General features: G+C 34.6%; 1 protein-coding gene across 2 annotated transcripts in view; it reads right to left on the reverse strand.

Annotated features, from left to right (window-relative positions):
- LOC138706656 (propionyl-CoA carboxylase alpha chain, mitochondrial-like) overlaps positions 1-18,228 on the reverse strand; it is a 98,286-nt gene that overhangs the window by 79,915 nt on the left and 143 nt on the right. Inside the window, exons 1-2 of one of the 2 annotated variants that reach the window (XM_069836201.1) lie at positions 18,065-18,214; positions 8,846-9,052 (exon numbers count right to left, since the gene is read on the reverse strand). In XM_069836201.1, coding sequence (XP_069692302.1) covers positions 8,846-8,911 — 66 coding nt within the window. In that variant the 5' untranslated portion in view covers positions 8,912-9,052; positions 18,065-18,214. Of the gene's footprint in view, positions 1-8,845; positions 9,053-18,064; positions 18,215-18,228 lie in introns of those variants that run through there. The other variant, XM_069836200.1, reaches the window with a different exon arrangement.

The raw sequence follows: 18,228 nt of genomic DNA on the forward strand, positions 1-18,228 counted from the left end.
TTCCATGTACAAGGATCCACCGATGAGGCTGTCAAGATAAAACCCTAGATCATATTATATACCCAGATTGCTCGGCGTTATAGGTTTTGACGGTAACAACTGTTGTTAGGTTTACTATGTTGCCATCTAGTTGTTACATGAGGAGTCACTTCATAACTCCCATTTGAATTGCAATAGCGACTGTACTGCCATCTCGTGTTCATTTACGTTTAAGGCAGACGGATGGCGATCCTGGCGGTTGTTCTCTTCAAAGTGTAACCAGCGAATAGGGATTATAAAGAATGGACACTGAGCGAATTTTCCTGTGTTTTGTTTCTCTGTGCGCCAGCGTTTAGTTCTACTTTCAAGCGCTAGAGGTTAGTGTAATCGAGCATAGGCTAAGATAATAATTGAGAATAGAGTTGAGACACAGGATTCAAACTTCGCCTACTTATTGCATAATCCAATAACGCTTTGCTTCAAATAAATTCAAGTTAACAGCTTTTCCTTATTTCTCAGTGACGAAATAGTTGTAATAATAATTTTTTATATTTCAGATATAATAAATTATATTATAAAATAATATAATACATTATAAAATTATGTATCAAATTCGTTTAATATTTGTATATAATATAATATAATATAGGTATATGGTTTTACTTCTCATAAGAGTTTTGTTTTTCCATTTTCATTGCTATCAGATCATTACATATTTTAATTGTTGTCTCAACTCTCATTATAAAGGAACCCTAGAGTCTAGACATTACAGTTAATGACGGATTTATTATTTTATGGATTCAATTTATTTTATTTGAATACATAATGTACCTAGATGTATTAATTATATGTGTTATATTTCCGCTGTGTCGACTGCTAGCTGGTGTGATGTCAGCGCCAACTCCAGGGAGAAAGCAGAATCTCACGCTCTAGCTGGCTTGAAGGTCATTGAAATCAGTTCGGCTACATCAAAGGTGCCGACGCGAAGTGTCCATTCTTTATAATTCCTATTCGCTGGTGTAACCTATTTTAACATAGCAATGAGCAATCTATATGTGATCTGGGATAAAACTAAACATGGTGCTATATAAAAAAACTGTGGTTGTAGCACTGAGCTCATGTGATGTTGAACGATCATTTTCAGCATTCAGAAGTATTATCCTTGTAGATAACACTGCATGCCAACGGAGAAAATTTGTTAGTTGTGTTTTGAAACCAAAAAAATGTAAGGTAAATAAATAAAGTGTACCTATTGAATCTTAGGAACAGATGCATTATAGGACCCACCCCGAGTATTCCATAGAATCGATTATTTATATATTTATGTTTTCGGTTATTGTATCAAGCATGCCATCTTAACAAAACTAAAAACATACTACAAATATCATTTAAGAAAACCAACAACAATGAAATTAAGCTCATACTAGTCACCTTTGTTATACAATATATTTTATTCAAAATAAAGTTAAAGAAACAAACCAAAACTAAACTTAAAATACAGTAACATTAAGCTTTGAAACAATACACAATTGGTATTAATACAACAATGAAATTAAGTTTATATTAGTCATCTTTATAACATATTATAAAATAATAATTTTGTACCATTTATACTGTATTTTTGACCCTGGGAAAATACTAGTTTTTCACAGAAACGCTTTTTTTATTAGTATTTTCCCTGGACCATAAAATTAAATAAAAATTGATGTAAAAATTAGCATTTTACCATGGACCTCTCTGGAGATGTTCAGTTTCATTTTCTTCGTCATCCGAGTGATTTCACAGAGTGCTACGATATGGCGTTTCTATGTTTATCATTTAATGTTAATACCTTGTATTTTCCGATGACATCTCCACACGAGTCCATCTCGTTTACTTTTACATTTCTTCAAACTCATCCCAGAATTAGAGGTTTCGCAGAACTTTCCACTCCTAAGTAAATTACAATCACATTAAAACTATAGAACATATCTTATTCATGGATAAAGTAAATAAAAATAATCTATTTATAATTTCATAATTTCCATTTCTACGCTTACTACATTTTAAGCCAACAGGGAGAAATTGATCCACTTCTTTTTGATATTTAACAACAGCATTCGAAATTGCCACCATGATTATGATCAAACTAATTTTCAACAATATTATTATTTGGCAACATAATAGAAATGATATATATCGATAATTTAATTGATCGAAACGCTACTTCCTGTTCACTTTTTTTTTTTTTTTTTTTTTTTTTTTTGCGGATTTGCATATTTTCATATTTAGAGTGGGTCCTATAATGCACCTGTTCCGAATCTTAACTCGAAATAAAAAATGTACCAATGTACCTGATATTTACATCTTGTTTTTCAGGTAGATAGTAAAACATACAAAAAATGGATTTTGCATGTCTCGCATACTTATTTTATTATGAAGACTTTGTGTATATAAATATTGACCCTAGTATACCTCAAGGTAGGACTGGCGCAGCGCTCTATTATTCGTACATTATTTCTGCTGCACTTTGTGGATTATCTGGTGAATGTGATTCCTAGAAACAACTGGCAAACATGTTACTGTAAACATTAATGTGAAACCAGTCTTACCTTACAGTGACTTTTGTTTTAGAATCTAGATCTAAATGTAGTAACTTAAATCTTTTTGTATTACAATATAATGTTTTCTACAATTAAATTAATTTAACATACAAAACAAATCTTATTTCTTACCTTTATAATATGATCTCCCAGTTAAAGATAAAATGTATCGCCCATGTACCAATTCACCAATGGAGTATAAATAAATATATATATATATATATATATATATATATATATATAAATCAATCAAAACCATTCGTCATTATAATACGAATAATCGATTTAATAGGTTTATTCTTACAGCAAGTTTGTGATGGTTCGAGAACTGTTTGCAAACTGTTCCAACCTCACCTATTGCGCATGATCGATTTGAAAACTAATTTCAAACCATCTGTGATTTCAGCTGTACGAACGCATTTTCAAACTGGTTGGAACCACTGAGCTTACGAGAGCAGAATCAATTAATTAAAATATTGTGATACTTCAAATTGTTCAGAGAGATTCTCTGCTACATGACGGGTTACACGGAAATAATAAATTCGCTGTTGTTGTACCTATGGATAAGATGTTGAAAATAAGTTTCATTTTTGGGCCTGTCTCTTTCCTCAAATAATTCCAGCAAGCCTAACTCATCCCCACTGGATATCTATTCCATATCGTTAACACTAGACTTCGTTGAATTGCCACACGCAACATGCAATCAGGTTGCCGATGTACGGTAGTATAGAGGAGGTGGGCGACCTCCCGGTCTTGTAGTATAAGCAGTTCATGTTAAGAGATGTGACCGGTCCAAATAGATAGAGCACCTACAGCTAATATATACATAAGTAAGCACTTGTTTTTGCATTACTGTGGTTGGAATAGTCAAAGCTTAACATATGTTCAGTGCAGGCAAGAATTTAATCAAACATACTACAATGAGAGTGTTGCTGTTCCAAACAATTGCCCCTGGAATACCCTTATCCACGCAGCCAGTCTTGACCAGTTGGTTGGATGCTTTTAATTATTATGCAGAACATTAAGGCAAAATAATGGAGGTAATTGATGCATTGGATAGCACAGACAGTTCCGCTGTTGCAGCTGTAAAAGCATTGCCTTCTGAACAGCTATTGGAAGATATTCTGTTCATTGATTCTAGTTTTAAAATCGTGTCCAAAAGCATCACCCTGTTAGAATCGTCTAAACTACAACTATAGTGGATAAAGTATCACAAATCGTTATCCAAAATAACAATTCACTAATTTCAGAAAAAGTGAAATGAAAGTTGAGAAACATTATTGCCTATTCACAACTTCATATTATAAATGATGTACTATCAGGTCACGACAAGACGTCTGAATTTGGTGTGCTGAAAAGTAGCGGCTTTCCGTTCTTCAAATATGCACCTATTACATCGTGTGATGTCGAAAGTACATTTTCCCAATATAAAAACTGTTTAAGTGACCATCGGAGGAGGTTCACTTCGCAATCGCTCAAAATGTACGTAACTCTTCGCTGCAATGCACATATTCAAGGATGATGTGAGTATATTACATTAAATTTTAAGAGTTAATATATCTCACTACAAAATAATTGTGTATTTACATGTTTAGACATTTCCTACTTCAATGATCATTCATTATATTTCTTGAATGCAGGATACAGGTTTTATTGTAACCGCAGTATACGCCAGTGTTTACATCAGAGACATACTTCCATCCGTTGCACGCCCCGTTCTCATACAGTCTATACCGCTACGTAGTAAACCTTACGATTCTCGTGGCAATTCCACGAAGTCTAGTTATCACTATGTGTTTGAATCAGTCATCTGAAAGAACAATTACAGGCCTAAATTAGCCTAACTTCGCCTAACTTCTATTTTAAAACACTTCCGGAAAATAATTTTATTACAATTAATCTGGAAAAGACTTAAGAATAATACCTCGTAAGCACATATATGCCATTATTTTATCATTGGTGGAAGAGACATTTTTTTATGCGCTTATTTATTTATTTATGTAATGGCACCTTGGAAGTTCGTATCGTAATTCCGATGTTGAACTTGGACTGTAACGCAACCGAATGCATAGCAGTACGAGACGTCAACATTTAACTAAGAATAATCGGGGAAAAAAGTAAATGTGTTACACACTCCTGTTTGCATAATTATTTAATAACAGATGAGTTTACTTTTTCGAACTCATGCATAATGTTAATATTACGTAAATAATACATTAATAACAGAATACCTCGCTTTGTTCACAACCTAAAATATTAATATAAATTAACAATATTCTTCAAACTATTTATGACTGTACACAGATCCACAGAATCTTAAAGTGAAATGTCTATCTGATATTGACAAATTGATTCGCAGTGCTGTTAAGGAAATAATCAACATTCCTACTGACACCCCGGATGGTATGATATATGCACCAAGAAGATTACGAGGTTTAGGAGTCTTTAAAGCCCAGTGGGAAGCTTACCTTCAGCATTTAAATATTTGTCAAAGACGTTTACACGTTGACAACCCTCATGTAGCAGCCACTCGGAATCTTCCAAACGAAATTGAACATTGCATCAAACAATTACCAATTACCTTCGATTGTTCTGAACATATTTCTTCTCAAAAACTAAGAAAAGCATTGCGTGAAGATTCTTTTCATCAATGGAGCAAATTGAAAAGTAAACGTTTGGGAGTTGTTTTCTATTCTCACTGGAAGAAGGTAATTCGTGGATCTCAACCAAAAAGAGACTTTCGAGCAGTCAATGGACGCAAGCCATTAAGATGAACTGTAATACAATACCTGTACGTACTCTCCCTGGTAGAAATCTTGATTCAACCCAGTGGCGGCTCCTGCATATTTCTTAGGAGGAGGAAAGAAGTTAACAACGCAAAATGACACCTTGAGAAAATCATGCTACAAATCAGCCTACATGCATACATGTAAAACCAGTTAGTGTTAGGGTTGGCCTTCCCTTTTGTGTAGCAATAATCTGTTGTTGTAAACTGAGTTTCCTAAATTGTCCAAAATATAATATGTTTTCACTTCCATTCATTGTTGAATAATTGCACAAATTAACAATTACAAGGAAATTCACAACCTCGCAGCATTTTTCACGCACACTAGGCCTACAGCATCACACGTGTTGGAAGATATCAGCTACTAACACGTAACCGAAACCATTTTACGGAAATGGGAATGAGAAATAATCTGTTAGGAAAGCGAGAACGCTGCACTCACCCACGTGGTCTGTGTTGCCACATGTACATTTTACAAGTTCAGTTCTTGTAAAGTCATACTACCGTTATTGTTCAAAACTAATTTTTTCATGTTAAAAATAATGTAGTTTGCTGTACTTTCAATTTCAAATATATGTGTACAAAACTGACAACTTGGCTGTTGTCCTGTCTAGTAGACAATGAATGGAAGTGAATTTCAGAGCCCAAAAAGATCTGCGATACTAACTTAGAACTACTTCTTCTTTGTTTTATATAAATCCAACTTCAACTTTCAGATATCCTCGAAAGTTTCAAACCATGAATAGTAGCTTATATAAAGTGCAATGAATAATATATTTTGATTTATAATTTTAAAGAAAGTTTATATGATGTCTTTCATAGCTTTGCGTTAAAACAGTTTTTATTGTGCCTCCTCCTAGATGTGTTATAGTCTAGTTGAATGCACCATCGTTAGATGGCAGAGGTAGCGAGCTTGCTGCGCGACCAGTCGGTTTCTGTTTCCCGCCCATGCGCTGATTCAGAGGAGGATCTCCTCCCTCTCCGTTCATTTATTTGCTTTAAAACTCTGCTTCTTTCTCCGGCCGCTAGCGAGCTTTTGTCTGTGTGTGTTAACTGCAGTAAAGGAGGAATGGATTGACTTTCCTCCACACAAACAATCTAGCATCCTTCTCCTTTTCTAGCAGTTCATGAGTGCGCGTCGTTTAAAACTCGATCAACCGAGGTTTTCTTATAGCTGTGAACTTAAAAGTTATCGAATCTTCCTCGAATTTCAAGGCATATATTTCATTTGATATTTACTTTCAAAAGAGGAAAAATGTGAGGAGGACATTCCTTCCTTCCCTCCCCCGAGGAACCGCCACTGATTCAACCCGTTGCAGAAGATGCGACGAGCAAGAAACGCTTCCTCACGTCTTGGGTTTCTGCCATCATGGAGAATTGCTCCGAATCAACAGACATAATACGGTTCGTTCTCTCATCGCAGCTTCAATCCGTCAGAATGCTTCCTATGAGGTTTATGAGGAGGTTGGTTGCGTCTCTTCTGATGGCTCTACTAGACGTGCTGATATCATCATAATTGATCGGCAGAAGGATAAGAGTGTCATTCTTGATCCCACAATCCGTTTCGAGATGCATGAGCAACAGCCACAAGAGGTGTGTCGTGAAAAACAAGTCATCTATGAGCCTTGTTGTCAGCATCTCGGAGCACAATACCACATCACACATTGGACAGTTTTTGGGCTCATGTTCGGTGCCCGTGGTACTATCCCACGAGAAACTTTAAATCAACTTAAACAATTTAAAATTTCTGATGCAACGATTGATGCCATAGGATCTCACGTGTTAAAATCATCCTTAGCTATAATTGAGCCGTTCAGAGCAAAAGTGGTGTAAGTCAAAATTGGGTAATGAGGTTTAAAGTAAGAATTCTGTAAAATACAGCGCAAAGTAGCAATTAATATGTCCTTCTTGCTAGCCACTGACTACTAATAGTTTAAATAAATTGAATATTAATTGCTACTTTGCGCTGTATTTTACAGAATGTTTACTTTAACCCTCATTACCCATTTTTGACTTACACCACTTCTTACAATTCATTTTACTAAATCAATATGCCTCCAACACATCAACACCAGTACACACAAATTTATAGAACTTCTTCATTTATACTTCAATAAACCTGAGAACACGTAATAGGATGTCATCACATCAGAGTAGCCATTTCAAAGTCAATGACCTTTAAGTGAAACAATTACAAAACACACAACATCAACTACGAAAACTATCTTGAACTTACGACAATTCCCAGCCATGATTACTCTAAATATTTTATTATCTTCATTATAAAATTTAAATTTTAACTTTGGCTAATTTAATCACTGCATATCAACTGTAAAGTAGTCATCAACGTAAAACAATATCCACTCAAATGCCAACGGCCTCTCTAAGCGAAATAGTTACAAAACACAAGAACATTAACTACGCATACTATCTTGTAACTTACGACAACTTTCAGCCATGATTACTTTAAATATTTTATTATCATCATTTTAAATTTTAACATTGACAAATTTTAAACATTGTATATTAATTGTAACATGAGCTATATGTATAAAATAAAATATTCGTCCAGTCGAAGTTCAAATTCAAAGGTTATCTCAATATTCATCCTGTTTCATGTTATATCTACATAAAGCTCATGAATTTCATGCACCACATATATTGTTCTCTATTTTCCTTGTTATTTGCATAATATGTTATCATAGGTCCAGATAATATGTTTTGTTATATCTGAAGATGCCCTAAACGGCGAAAACGTTCATATATTGTCATTAAATAGCAAATAAACATTTGCAAGTTTATATGCCTTAAGATTGAAATTCATTAAATACTTATTAATAATTACACCACTTCTGCTCTGAACGGCTCAATTAGTAATCATATGTACCCAAGAAACTTCTATTGTAAATGATTTCCTATGTTTTCTTATCATTTATCTTAATGTTTTTTTCATTCAAATTGTCACATAATTTTTTTAATCATTGTTCATTGTGAATTGTGAATTGGCCGATCTATCGAACCCTTATTTAGGGCGGCTTTTTTTTTTTTTTTTTGGAAATTTCCTCGTTTGTGAACATACAGTGTATCATCTATAGTGATCGGCAGCAGGGCGAGGTGTGGGTGATATCTATACTACGCGCTGTACTCAACTGAAATCTGCTGCTTTGGTACGAACTTCCTAGCACTGGTTATAACATGGTGAATAAAACTTGGCGACTCACTAAACTACAGTATTTGCAATTTGATGGGTAATTATAACTTCTTGCCACTGCGAGATATAAGGCTTTGAAATTGGATCCATCTTTTTTATACAGGGTGTATTTGTTTATGATGCATGATTCATGCAAATGATATCATTAATGTGCTTTCTAGATTGGTCTAAACTCCGACGAAGTAGCAATGAAAACATACAAAAACTGAAAAAAAGCTTAAAATTATTTTGAAAAATTTAAGAATGTTGCAAATTTTATAAAAGATGTGACATTTTACTACTGCTCACCGCTTTGTCGTCTGCCATTGAGTACACAGCCACAGTCTTGATTCCCATGTCCTTGGCAGTCTTCATCACCCGGCAGGCAATTTCTCCTCTGTTGGCGATGAGAATCTTTTCAAAGCGACTCTCATTTGGATCAAATGGGTCGGTGCGAAATGCTGACAGGCAGGGACACGAGACGGAGATGTGCCTGTAGTTACTATACGATGCATTCTGTAACATGAGATCAACAGCAACCCTTTTACTTTCTTACTTTATGAAGTACAGGGACATCATTTTATTTTTACTAACATTTTTAATATCAACTTGGCTATACCTCTGGATCAACGCCGTTTGCTACCCCCTTCCACGACTGGAGTACGATGGTACTGGCGTAATATACCAACAAATCACTTTACTAGGTATAGGAGGGAAGAAAAGTAGTTCATCCATTTACGTAAACTAGGAAATATCGCGCTTTTGAGTTTGATAATTTTCATTAGGTTTTTGTTTAATCAAAATACAGTAAAGTATTATCAATGAGTGTTTTTACTCACGAACTGAGCTGTCCATGTGGACGTATTCATTATGCAGTGTATATTATACTGTCTACAGCACATTAGCGTACAATATAGAGAAAGAAGTTAAATTGAAAAATAATCATAATATGGATATTTAAACACATTTTTTAAAATGGTGGCCGTTCATTTTGATGCAGGCTTCAGTTCTAATGTGCATATTATCGCACTATAGACTATTGTACCTAATCCAAATTACCTGTTTCGTCCTTCGTACTAGTAACTCAAGTTGAAATAATTCTGTACCTACTCTATAAAAGAGTACCTTACGTACTGTAAATTCAATCTTCACTTCTGCCCTACCCGAAAAGATCAAATTGCTCAGACATACCTACTATCTACTGTCCGTCCAAGTGGTTATGTCGTAGGGTCGTAGAAAGGGAGGAAATCACGTGACAGTTAATTACTTAACGAGGCCCTTTTATTGAAGTTATTTAAAACAGTTGTATAATATTACGTAAACGTCCAATTCCTAACAGAAATTAATGTTCTCAGAAAAGAGCTAAGACAGCCCAGCCACTAGCTAGCGAATAAAAGCTGGTGGGGGAAACCGGGATACGACGTAGGCAAATGGACGACAGTACATGATTCAATATTGAAAGCTCTTTCGTCACTGGAAAACGCGAACATATTTTTGGAACGTACTGTTTACTATGACCGTATATGCGATCTTGGTTCTGTGTGGAGGACGGTTGAACTTCATTAGTAGAAGGGATGGGAGTGAAGTACATTAAAAAACTCAGGTACAATAAAAATTGAAGTAAAAATAAAATGATGTCCCTGTATAAAGATGAAGTATACGTGTAAAGTTTATAAGAACAACAAAGGAACTAAAAGAATGCATCAATAGAAAAAATTGTTATAATCACACCTGACGAACTACTCCTCTCTTTTCCCGGTTGCAACGTGCAGACACGACACGAATTCTGACTACCCCGAACTATACTAACCGTTCTGTATAATAACGAATGCTAATCAGTACACAGTGTATGGGGGATGACTTAAGGAAAAGTGAAGTTGTTTCGTATCAGAGTATATGGCACGTGCCGTGTCATCCGTCTTTTGTGTACCTGGCGAGTACAGCAGCATACAGAACGAAGGGACCCCGGTCCGTTCATAGTAACATTGCAACGCAATGCGTGCAGTTGTGTTATCCTGCAGGATAGGCGAAGACGATTCAGCTTCGACAACTTACGAGGCTATATCGTCGTTTACTGCAACGCTGGTAATTCCATCAATGATGACGAGGTATGTGCTACAGTACGTCATTTTTCTTTTCATTCTGACTGTACGAAGATACAGTAGCATGTTGACGTCGTCTGTTTACGTTTAAAACCTGTTCAGCCAATAATCTGAATGAAAAAAATTGTAACATATAATAAATGTGCACCTACATTCAACGATGTCATCCCGCATCCACTGTCTACTAATCAGTAGGGACCGTACTTTGTCCCAGGAGGTTAGCCTACAATTTTGCGTCATCATACGCTTATTCCGTCGGATCCCGGCCAACTAGTCACTTATAACGAGTGCACCTCAGCACATGTATGGACTTCAGTCCTACGTTCATAGACATCTATGGCGTAGTGCAGAGGGCGGCCACTAGAGGGAACCCAAGAGTTGGAACTTAAATTGAGACGATTCTGTCCGACGCCGGGGTGGGTATCCGGTGTGGCTTAGTGGATAAAGCATCAGCACGTAGAGGTGAAAACCCGGCGCGGAGAGAATTTTTCTCCTTTCCATTACTCTTTCATTGTATTTCAGTGTTTAATAAAATTAATAGTTCACAGTATTTTGTTGTTTAATTCGTAAATAACTCTTGTATACATGTAACTCTTATCTAAATCAAATTGTTGAATTCTTTGTAAGTTAATACATATGTATGTATAATTTTTGCTGGTTGAGTGGAAAAGAAGGCCTTACGGCCTTAACTCTGCCAGCTAAAATAAGTTATTATTATTATTATTATTATTATTATTATTATTATTATTATTATTATTATTATTATCATTATTACTATTATTATTGTACGAAATGGAACTGTAAAAATTGGAGATTTATGTTTCGAAGAGGTGGAAAAATTCAAATATCTTGGAGCAACAGTAACAAATATAAATGACACTCGGGAGGAAATTAAACGCAGAATAAATATGGGAAATGCGTGTTATTACTCGGTTGAGAAGCTTTTGTCATCTAGTCTGCTGTCAAAAAATCTGAAAGTTAGAATTTATAAAACAGTTATATTACCGGTTGTTCTGTATGGTTGTGAAACTTGAACTCTCACTTTGAGAGAGGAACAGAGTTTGAGGGTTTTTGAGAATAAGGTTCTTAGGAAAATATTTGGGGCTAAGACGGATAAAGTTACAGGAGAATGGAGAAAGTTACACAACGCAGAGCTGTACGCATTGTATTCTTCACCTGACATAATTAGGAACATAAAATCCAGACGTTTGAGATGGGCAGGACATGTAGCACGTATGGGCGAATCCAGAAATGCATATAGAGTGTTAGTTGGGAGGCCGGAGGGAAAAAGACCTTTTGGGAGGCCGAGACGTAGGTGGGAAGATAATATTAAAATGGATTTGAGGGAGGTGGGATATGATGGTAGAGACTGGATTAATCTTGCTCAGGATAGGGACCAATGGCGGGCTTATGAGAGGGCGGCAATGAACCTCCGGGTTCCTTAAAAGCCAGTAAGTAAGTATTATTATTATTATTATTATTATTATTATTATTATTATTATTATTATTATTATTATTATTATTATTATTATTATTATTATTATAAGAATGGAAAATCAACGAATCCCTCCAAAAATACTTGAAAGATCCTCTGTAAAAAAAAAGGCTGCTACCGGTAATAAAATCACTCTATATAACTAAGGACCTTTATTTTCTAAATAGTCTCCTAATTTATAGCCTCTGTAGTTTGAAATGACCTTCGTAATCTGTTTCCTTGCTCGATTGAGACAAGCTGTATGAGCGCTCAATAATTTCGAGGCTCTGAGGTTCCTATCAATGGCAAGGTCAAGACTAGGTCAATTCCTCGACTGTGCCATCATTGCGCAAGTGGTCAATGAAATGATTGACATCATTAGAGCGAGGGTGAACTCGAGAACTGTATCTCTTCTGCCTTATGTCCTACATTCTTATCACAGCTCCAAGCAACTGGTATCTCGCGTGGTTTTTGTCTTCTATCTTGTTGAGTCTGATCGGCCTAGTACAGGCCTGCACAAGGTTTGCGCTCTCCAAGCCGGCTCACAGCTCATGAGCGGAATGCAGATATTAGCTGCGCTCTGTATAAGGGTGGATTGGAAGAAGGGGCGGATCTCGTACAAAATAAACACAAAAGGAAGTACTATTACGAGTGCTTATGAAATGAATTCCCGTTCAGTGTTTGCAAAACTATCTTGGACTATTATTAATTCGTCGCTTGAATGCAAGAACTAGGTAACTTGAAATTTGCGTTTTTAGTTACCTCTTTTATAGCATAGCAAAAATCGCACAAAAAATTGTAATCCAGGATCTAGGTAACTGATCGAACGATACCAACGACATCTATTTTCCAATATAACAAATAGGTAAAAGAAAACGAGACATATTCCTTAGTGCAATAAATAAGTAAAGAGGCAATGTCACAAAATATGAAAAATCAAGTTACCTAGTTCTTGCATTCAGGCAACGAATTAATAAAAAAAATATTTATTTTACAGAAGTAATAGAAATTCTATAGCTACTTAAATGTACAATATCATTTTGTTATATTTTTATTTATCAGTACATCAGAACGAGGTTTTATGCTGTTGGCAGTTGAAAGGAACAGTAGCCTACTGATCGTAATGAAACATCAGTTACAGATGTTCGATGTCTGCTTTTATTAAAGTTGATTATAGAAAACAGTTGCTCACAAATATAAATGTTGAGCCAAACATAGCAATCATTTTCACAGCCAGCCTGTGTAGTCGCCGATATTATTGCTAATGTTTAGTCTTGTAAAACTCAACGAGGCTAGTAGTATTATTCATGAGCCCTTAGGTCACATTGAAGATCAGTAAGTTCGAGCTGTAAATCGTTAAATGTTATGTTCCGTCTTTTAGATTCCTCCATACTGTACTGTAGCAGTAGGTATGCAACGTGAAATAGTTACTGAGAATAGGCTTACACACTCCACTCCACTAGATAGCTGAGTGGTTGTTTCCCTCTCCTCTACCTATAGCAAGTCTATGTCATTCTGACATATCATCCTCTCCTTTTCGGCGAGCGGTAAACACGGCTCTCCCGCTCCGGAGGAGCGCGCGCGCTCGTTGAGCGCTGTTTGTGCAGCCTGGCTAATAGAATCTGTAAGATCTACGGAATAAATGAAAAGAAACATAAAGACAATTCAAAGACAATTGAATGGGGAGTAATGGTATTATGAGAATAGTTGGGAAACTTAAGTATTCGTGGAAACTTATACATAAAGTCTCTGCAATAATTATCAGGTAATTATGCGGACATCGAAATCCTGCCTAGTCGATGAGAAATGTGAAATTCGTTCTTTACTAAACGTCAATTTTCAGATACGGAGATTATATGCAGACGATAAGCTATAGGTTAACAACTGGCAAAACTCCGTTGTAGGAAGTTACTGAACCTTACCGCTGTGCTGGAGGCGGAGTCGGAGTTTTCCCCCATTAATCTGAACCATTGTCGCTACTGATTGACAAGTCATCTGATACCTCACTGTTAGTACGCGCTACTATTGGAGGGCGTATTTTGCGGGCTACCGGTGGTAGCCCAAGGAAATTACAAAAGAAAAAGTTTATAATATAACATAATGTAATAATTTTGTATTATTAGTTTTACCATAGTAATTAAAATTAAAGTAATTGTTAGATATATTTTGTGTAATAATAGGGTCAGCGGTAGCCCAAACCCTTTAACCAGTATACGCCACTTATTGGCTGACAGGAAAGAGAAGGTGAATAGTATATTGTGTCACTCTTTAAGATTGACGCATGCGTAGACCAACGGAGTTTTCTAAGTTGTTCCCATGTAGCAACTGTAATTCTACATTAACTTTAAATGTTTCTTTTAAACTATATAGATTATTATTCAGAGATAATGAAATTGTACAGTAATAATTAACATTGTAATTATTAAGTATCACTTTTAAGCTAAAGACACTATTGAGAGACATGTTGATAAATATAATCGTGAATTTCATTTGACATTGAGTCGATTTGTAACTCCATTTTTTAACATTCCTTTTCAGCTACAGGGAGGAGAGTTGATAATAAATAATTGTAATTGCAATTCTTTTTTTAACATTCGATTCCAACTACAGAGAGGAGGAAATTCTTCATTTAGCATTACTTTTCAACTACAGAGACTATTAGTGGGGATGTTAAGAATAGTAACTGCAATTACTTATTTAACATTTGTTTTCAACTACAGAGACTCTTCAGAGAGGATGAGTTGATAACTGTAATTGCAATTACTTATTTAACATTGCTTTTCAACTACAGAGATTATTCAGTGGGGATGTTGAGAATTGTAACTGCAATTACTTATTTAACATTTGTTTTCAACTACAGAGACTCTTCAGAGAGGATGAGTTGATAACTGTAATTGCAATTACTTATTTAACATTGCTTTTCAACTACAGAGACTATTCAGTGGGGATGAGTTGAGAATTGTAACTGAAATTACTTATTTAACATTTGTTTTCAACTACAGAGACTATTCAGAGAGGATGAGTTGATAACTGTAATTGCAATTACTTATTTAACATTGCTTTTCAACTACAGAGACTATTCAGTGGGGATGAGTTGAGAATTGTAACTGAAATTACTTATTTAACATTTGTTTTCAACTACAGAGACTATTCAGGGAGGATGAGTTGATAAATGTAATTGCAGTTATTTAGCTAACATTCCTCTCCAACTCAATTGAGCACGACTTATGGAAACATTTTTTGTACTTGTAAAGAATTAAAATGTAGAAATGATGAGATGTCTTAGAGATTAAGATTAAAATGTTAGTTTGGATTTTTGGACAAACCGGGGGTTGTAAACGCAAAAAAAAACTAAAGTATTGATATAAAACGAGTTAATTTAATCATCCTTTGACACAAATTCATTTTCTAAGGCTCAAATGGGAGCTTATGAATTGCGTAACAAATGTGATAAAATTGTGAATACCTACACTTTGTTCAGAATTTAAAAAAAGTCGAATATCACTTTATTATTTAAATGGTTTTTTAAATAAAAATTCTATTTCACGAGCGTTATTCATATGGCGGGTAAATTCGTTTGATTTAATTTTTTGTTTTAATAATGTAATATGTTCAGTTGTGTTTAATTTATAGAATAGTTTTTATGAATGTATAAACATTTCCTAACTTGAAAATTTTTATTAAAGTACGTTATACGTATTTTTCTTTTACTATAACTCTGCCGGTGAGTGACCTGTAAATTTCAAGTGGCTAATATTGGTCGTGGGTGTCAGAGTATTAAAAAGAATATTGCGAACTTTTGTTATCTCTTTTCTCCCTCACAACAAACTGTGACGTTGCACAGATGCAGAGATGTAATAAAAGAAATGTAACATGTGGATATGTTTAACAGTGCCAGAGTTATTGCATTTTGTAGATTGAAAAATGTCGAATATTTTGTTGTGCAGAAATGAGAAAAGAAGTTTCTACAGTTAAATGTCCCGAGAGAGCGCATGACTACTTAAAAATAATAACAGTTCAGCTGTTTGGCGTCATATCTTGGTGCGCTTTTTTTTATTGATGATATTTACATAGATGAAGGGATATTTTGGTTGAAAAAAATAGAATTTGACGTATTTGGTCGATTTTGTTATTTTATATAGATCCTGCTCCAAAAATTTATATTAGTTCCAACATATATTATGGGAGACCGTTTTATTATTATTATTATTATTATTATTATTATTATTATTATTATTATTATTATTAGTTCACTTTTATTGTGTTCATTTTAAACATCTTCATTACACACGTTTAATACTTTATTTCAGTTAAGGATTAAGTTAAAATTACAACTTTCTTGTGCTTAATTGAAAACTGAATGGTAAATTACCTTGGTTGACTACTTTCGACTGCACTGTTAGTTACTAGTTCTGAAAATGACTAACAGCGCAGTCGAAACTAGTTAATTAATGTAATTTACCATTTAGCTTTCAATTTAACTCTAGAAATTTGTTATAACTGAATTCTTGTGTGTGTGTGTATGTGTGTGTGTATATATATATATATATATATATATATATATATATATATATATATATACTAGCCGTACCCGTGCGCTCCGCTGCACATGTTAGAAATAAATATAAAGTAATTACATAATTAAAATAGGACGTTTGATCCAGGGAACATTCGTGTTTGATAGAAGGATAAATCGTTTAATATGTTACTTAATTTAAATTGTATTTAAATAATTAAAATGCGATCATTTTGGTCCAGAGAGCACTCAGAAGTTACTGTAATAACATTATAGCATTATGTTCATCTAGAGAAACTACACTTTCCAATGGTGAAATAATAATTAATTATACAAATCGGTTAATTTAGCTTTCGATATTACTTCATACAAACACGGAAACATTCTCTGTAGGCTATGTTTCATAGCTTTCGATTGTTGTTGTCCAAGGTCCCTTATAGACGTAGTCATTTGTTATCATTTCATTACACCACCTTATGGCATATTTTAATTTTAAAACTCATTCATCTCATTAAATATCAGTCCTATCAAACTTTTGCGAGGAATAAAACTTATCGGAAATCATTTTTAAAGAATCTTTTGTTATGTAATATATTTCACAAAAATCAATAATAAGCGAGATATTTCGATTTATTTAATTCAGGCCCCCTTATAACCCCCCTTTTAAATAACGTATTTTGAATGTCATATAGCCTAAAATCTAAGTTACAGCGAAATTAATTTATATTCCAATTTTCATATAAATCGGTTAAGCCATTATCGCGTGAAAAGGTAACAAACATCCAGACAGACAAACATACAAACAAAAATTTCAAAAAAGCGATTTTCGGTTTCAGGATGGTTAATTATATATGTTAGGACCAATTATTTTTGGAAAATCGAAAATTACCAGAAAAATGTCGGCTACAGATTTATTATTAGTATATATATAGGGAATTTATATTGTTTGCTATTCAACAGTGTCGGTAAAAACTTTTCGAACGATTGTTGAGAATTTCACACCACATCAGAAATCACCACGGGTTTTACCCAGGGTGCGAATTAGGTTTTCTGATGGGGGGGATAGAATCCTAGATAGAGAATACCACACATAAAATTATTATTATTATCTTCATTCGATACGGCTCAACGCCTGATCGCACTGAGTTGCTTGTCTTGCATCTTGATCATAATAATATCCATGAGCAGACTTAAGATAGGGTGTGTAATTCGTAAGTTACTGATTGTTGTCAGCTTGCTGGTGATGATAATACATCAGTACTATTTAATTTGCTTACTTTATACTTTATAAAGTATACTCTTATTAAAACAATTATGTTTTGTGAGGGGGACAGAAGTTATCCCTGGCAGGGATGATAATATGAATTTATGAGAGGGGGATAACTTTCCGTGGGGAATCCCCCCCATCCCCCCGTTAATTCGCACCCTATTTTTACCTGTAAACTTTACCAACGTTCCTTTCGGCTAAGAATAAACTCTGGCAGAGTCCGCTTGTAGCCACCGATCACTTAAAAATTCGCCAACAGACTTGACTTTCCATTTGGAGTCGCAACAGAACTGTGAAGCTGATGTAACACAATATTCACAACATACGGAATAC

This window comes from Periplaneta americana, chromosome 9, assembly GCF_040183065.1.
Source record: "Periplaneta americana isolate PAMFEO1 chromosome 9, P.americana_PAMFEO1_priV1, whole genome shotgun sequence".
Classification (NCBI taxonomy): domain Eukaryota; kingdom Metazoa; phylum Arthropoda; class Insecta; order Blattodea; family Blattidae; genus Periplaneta; species Periplaneta americana.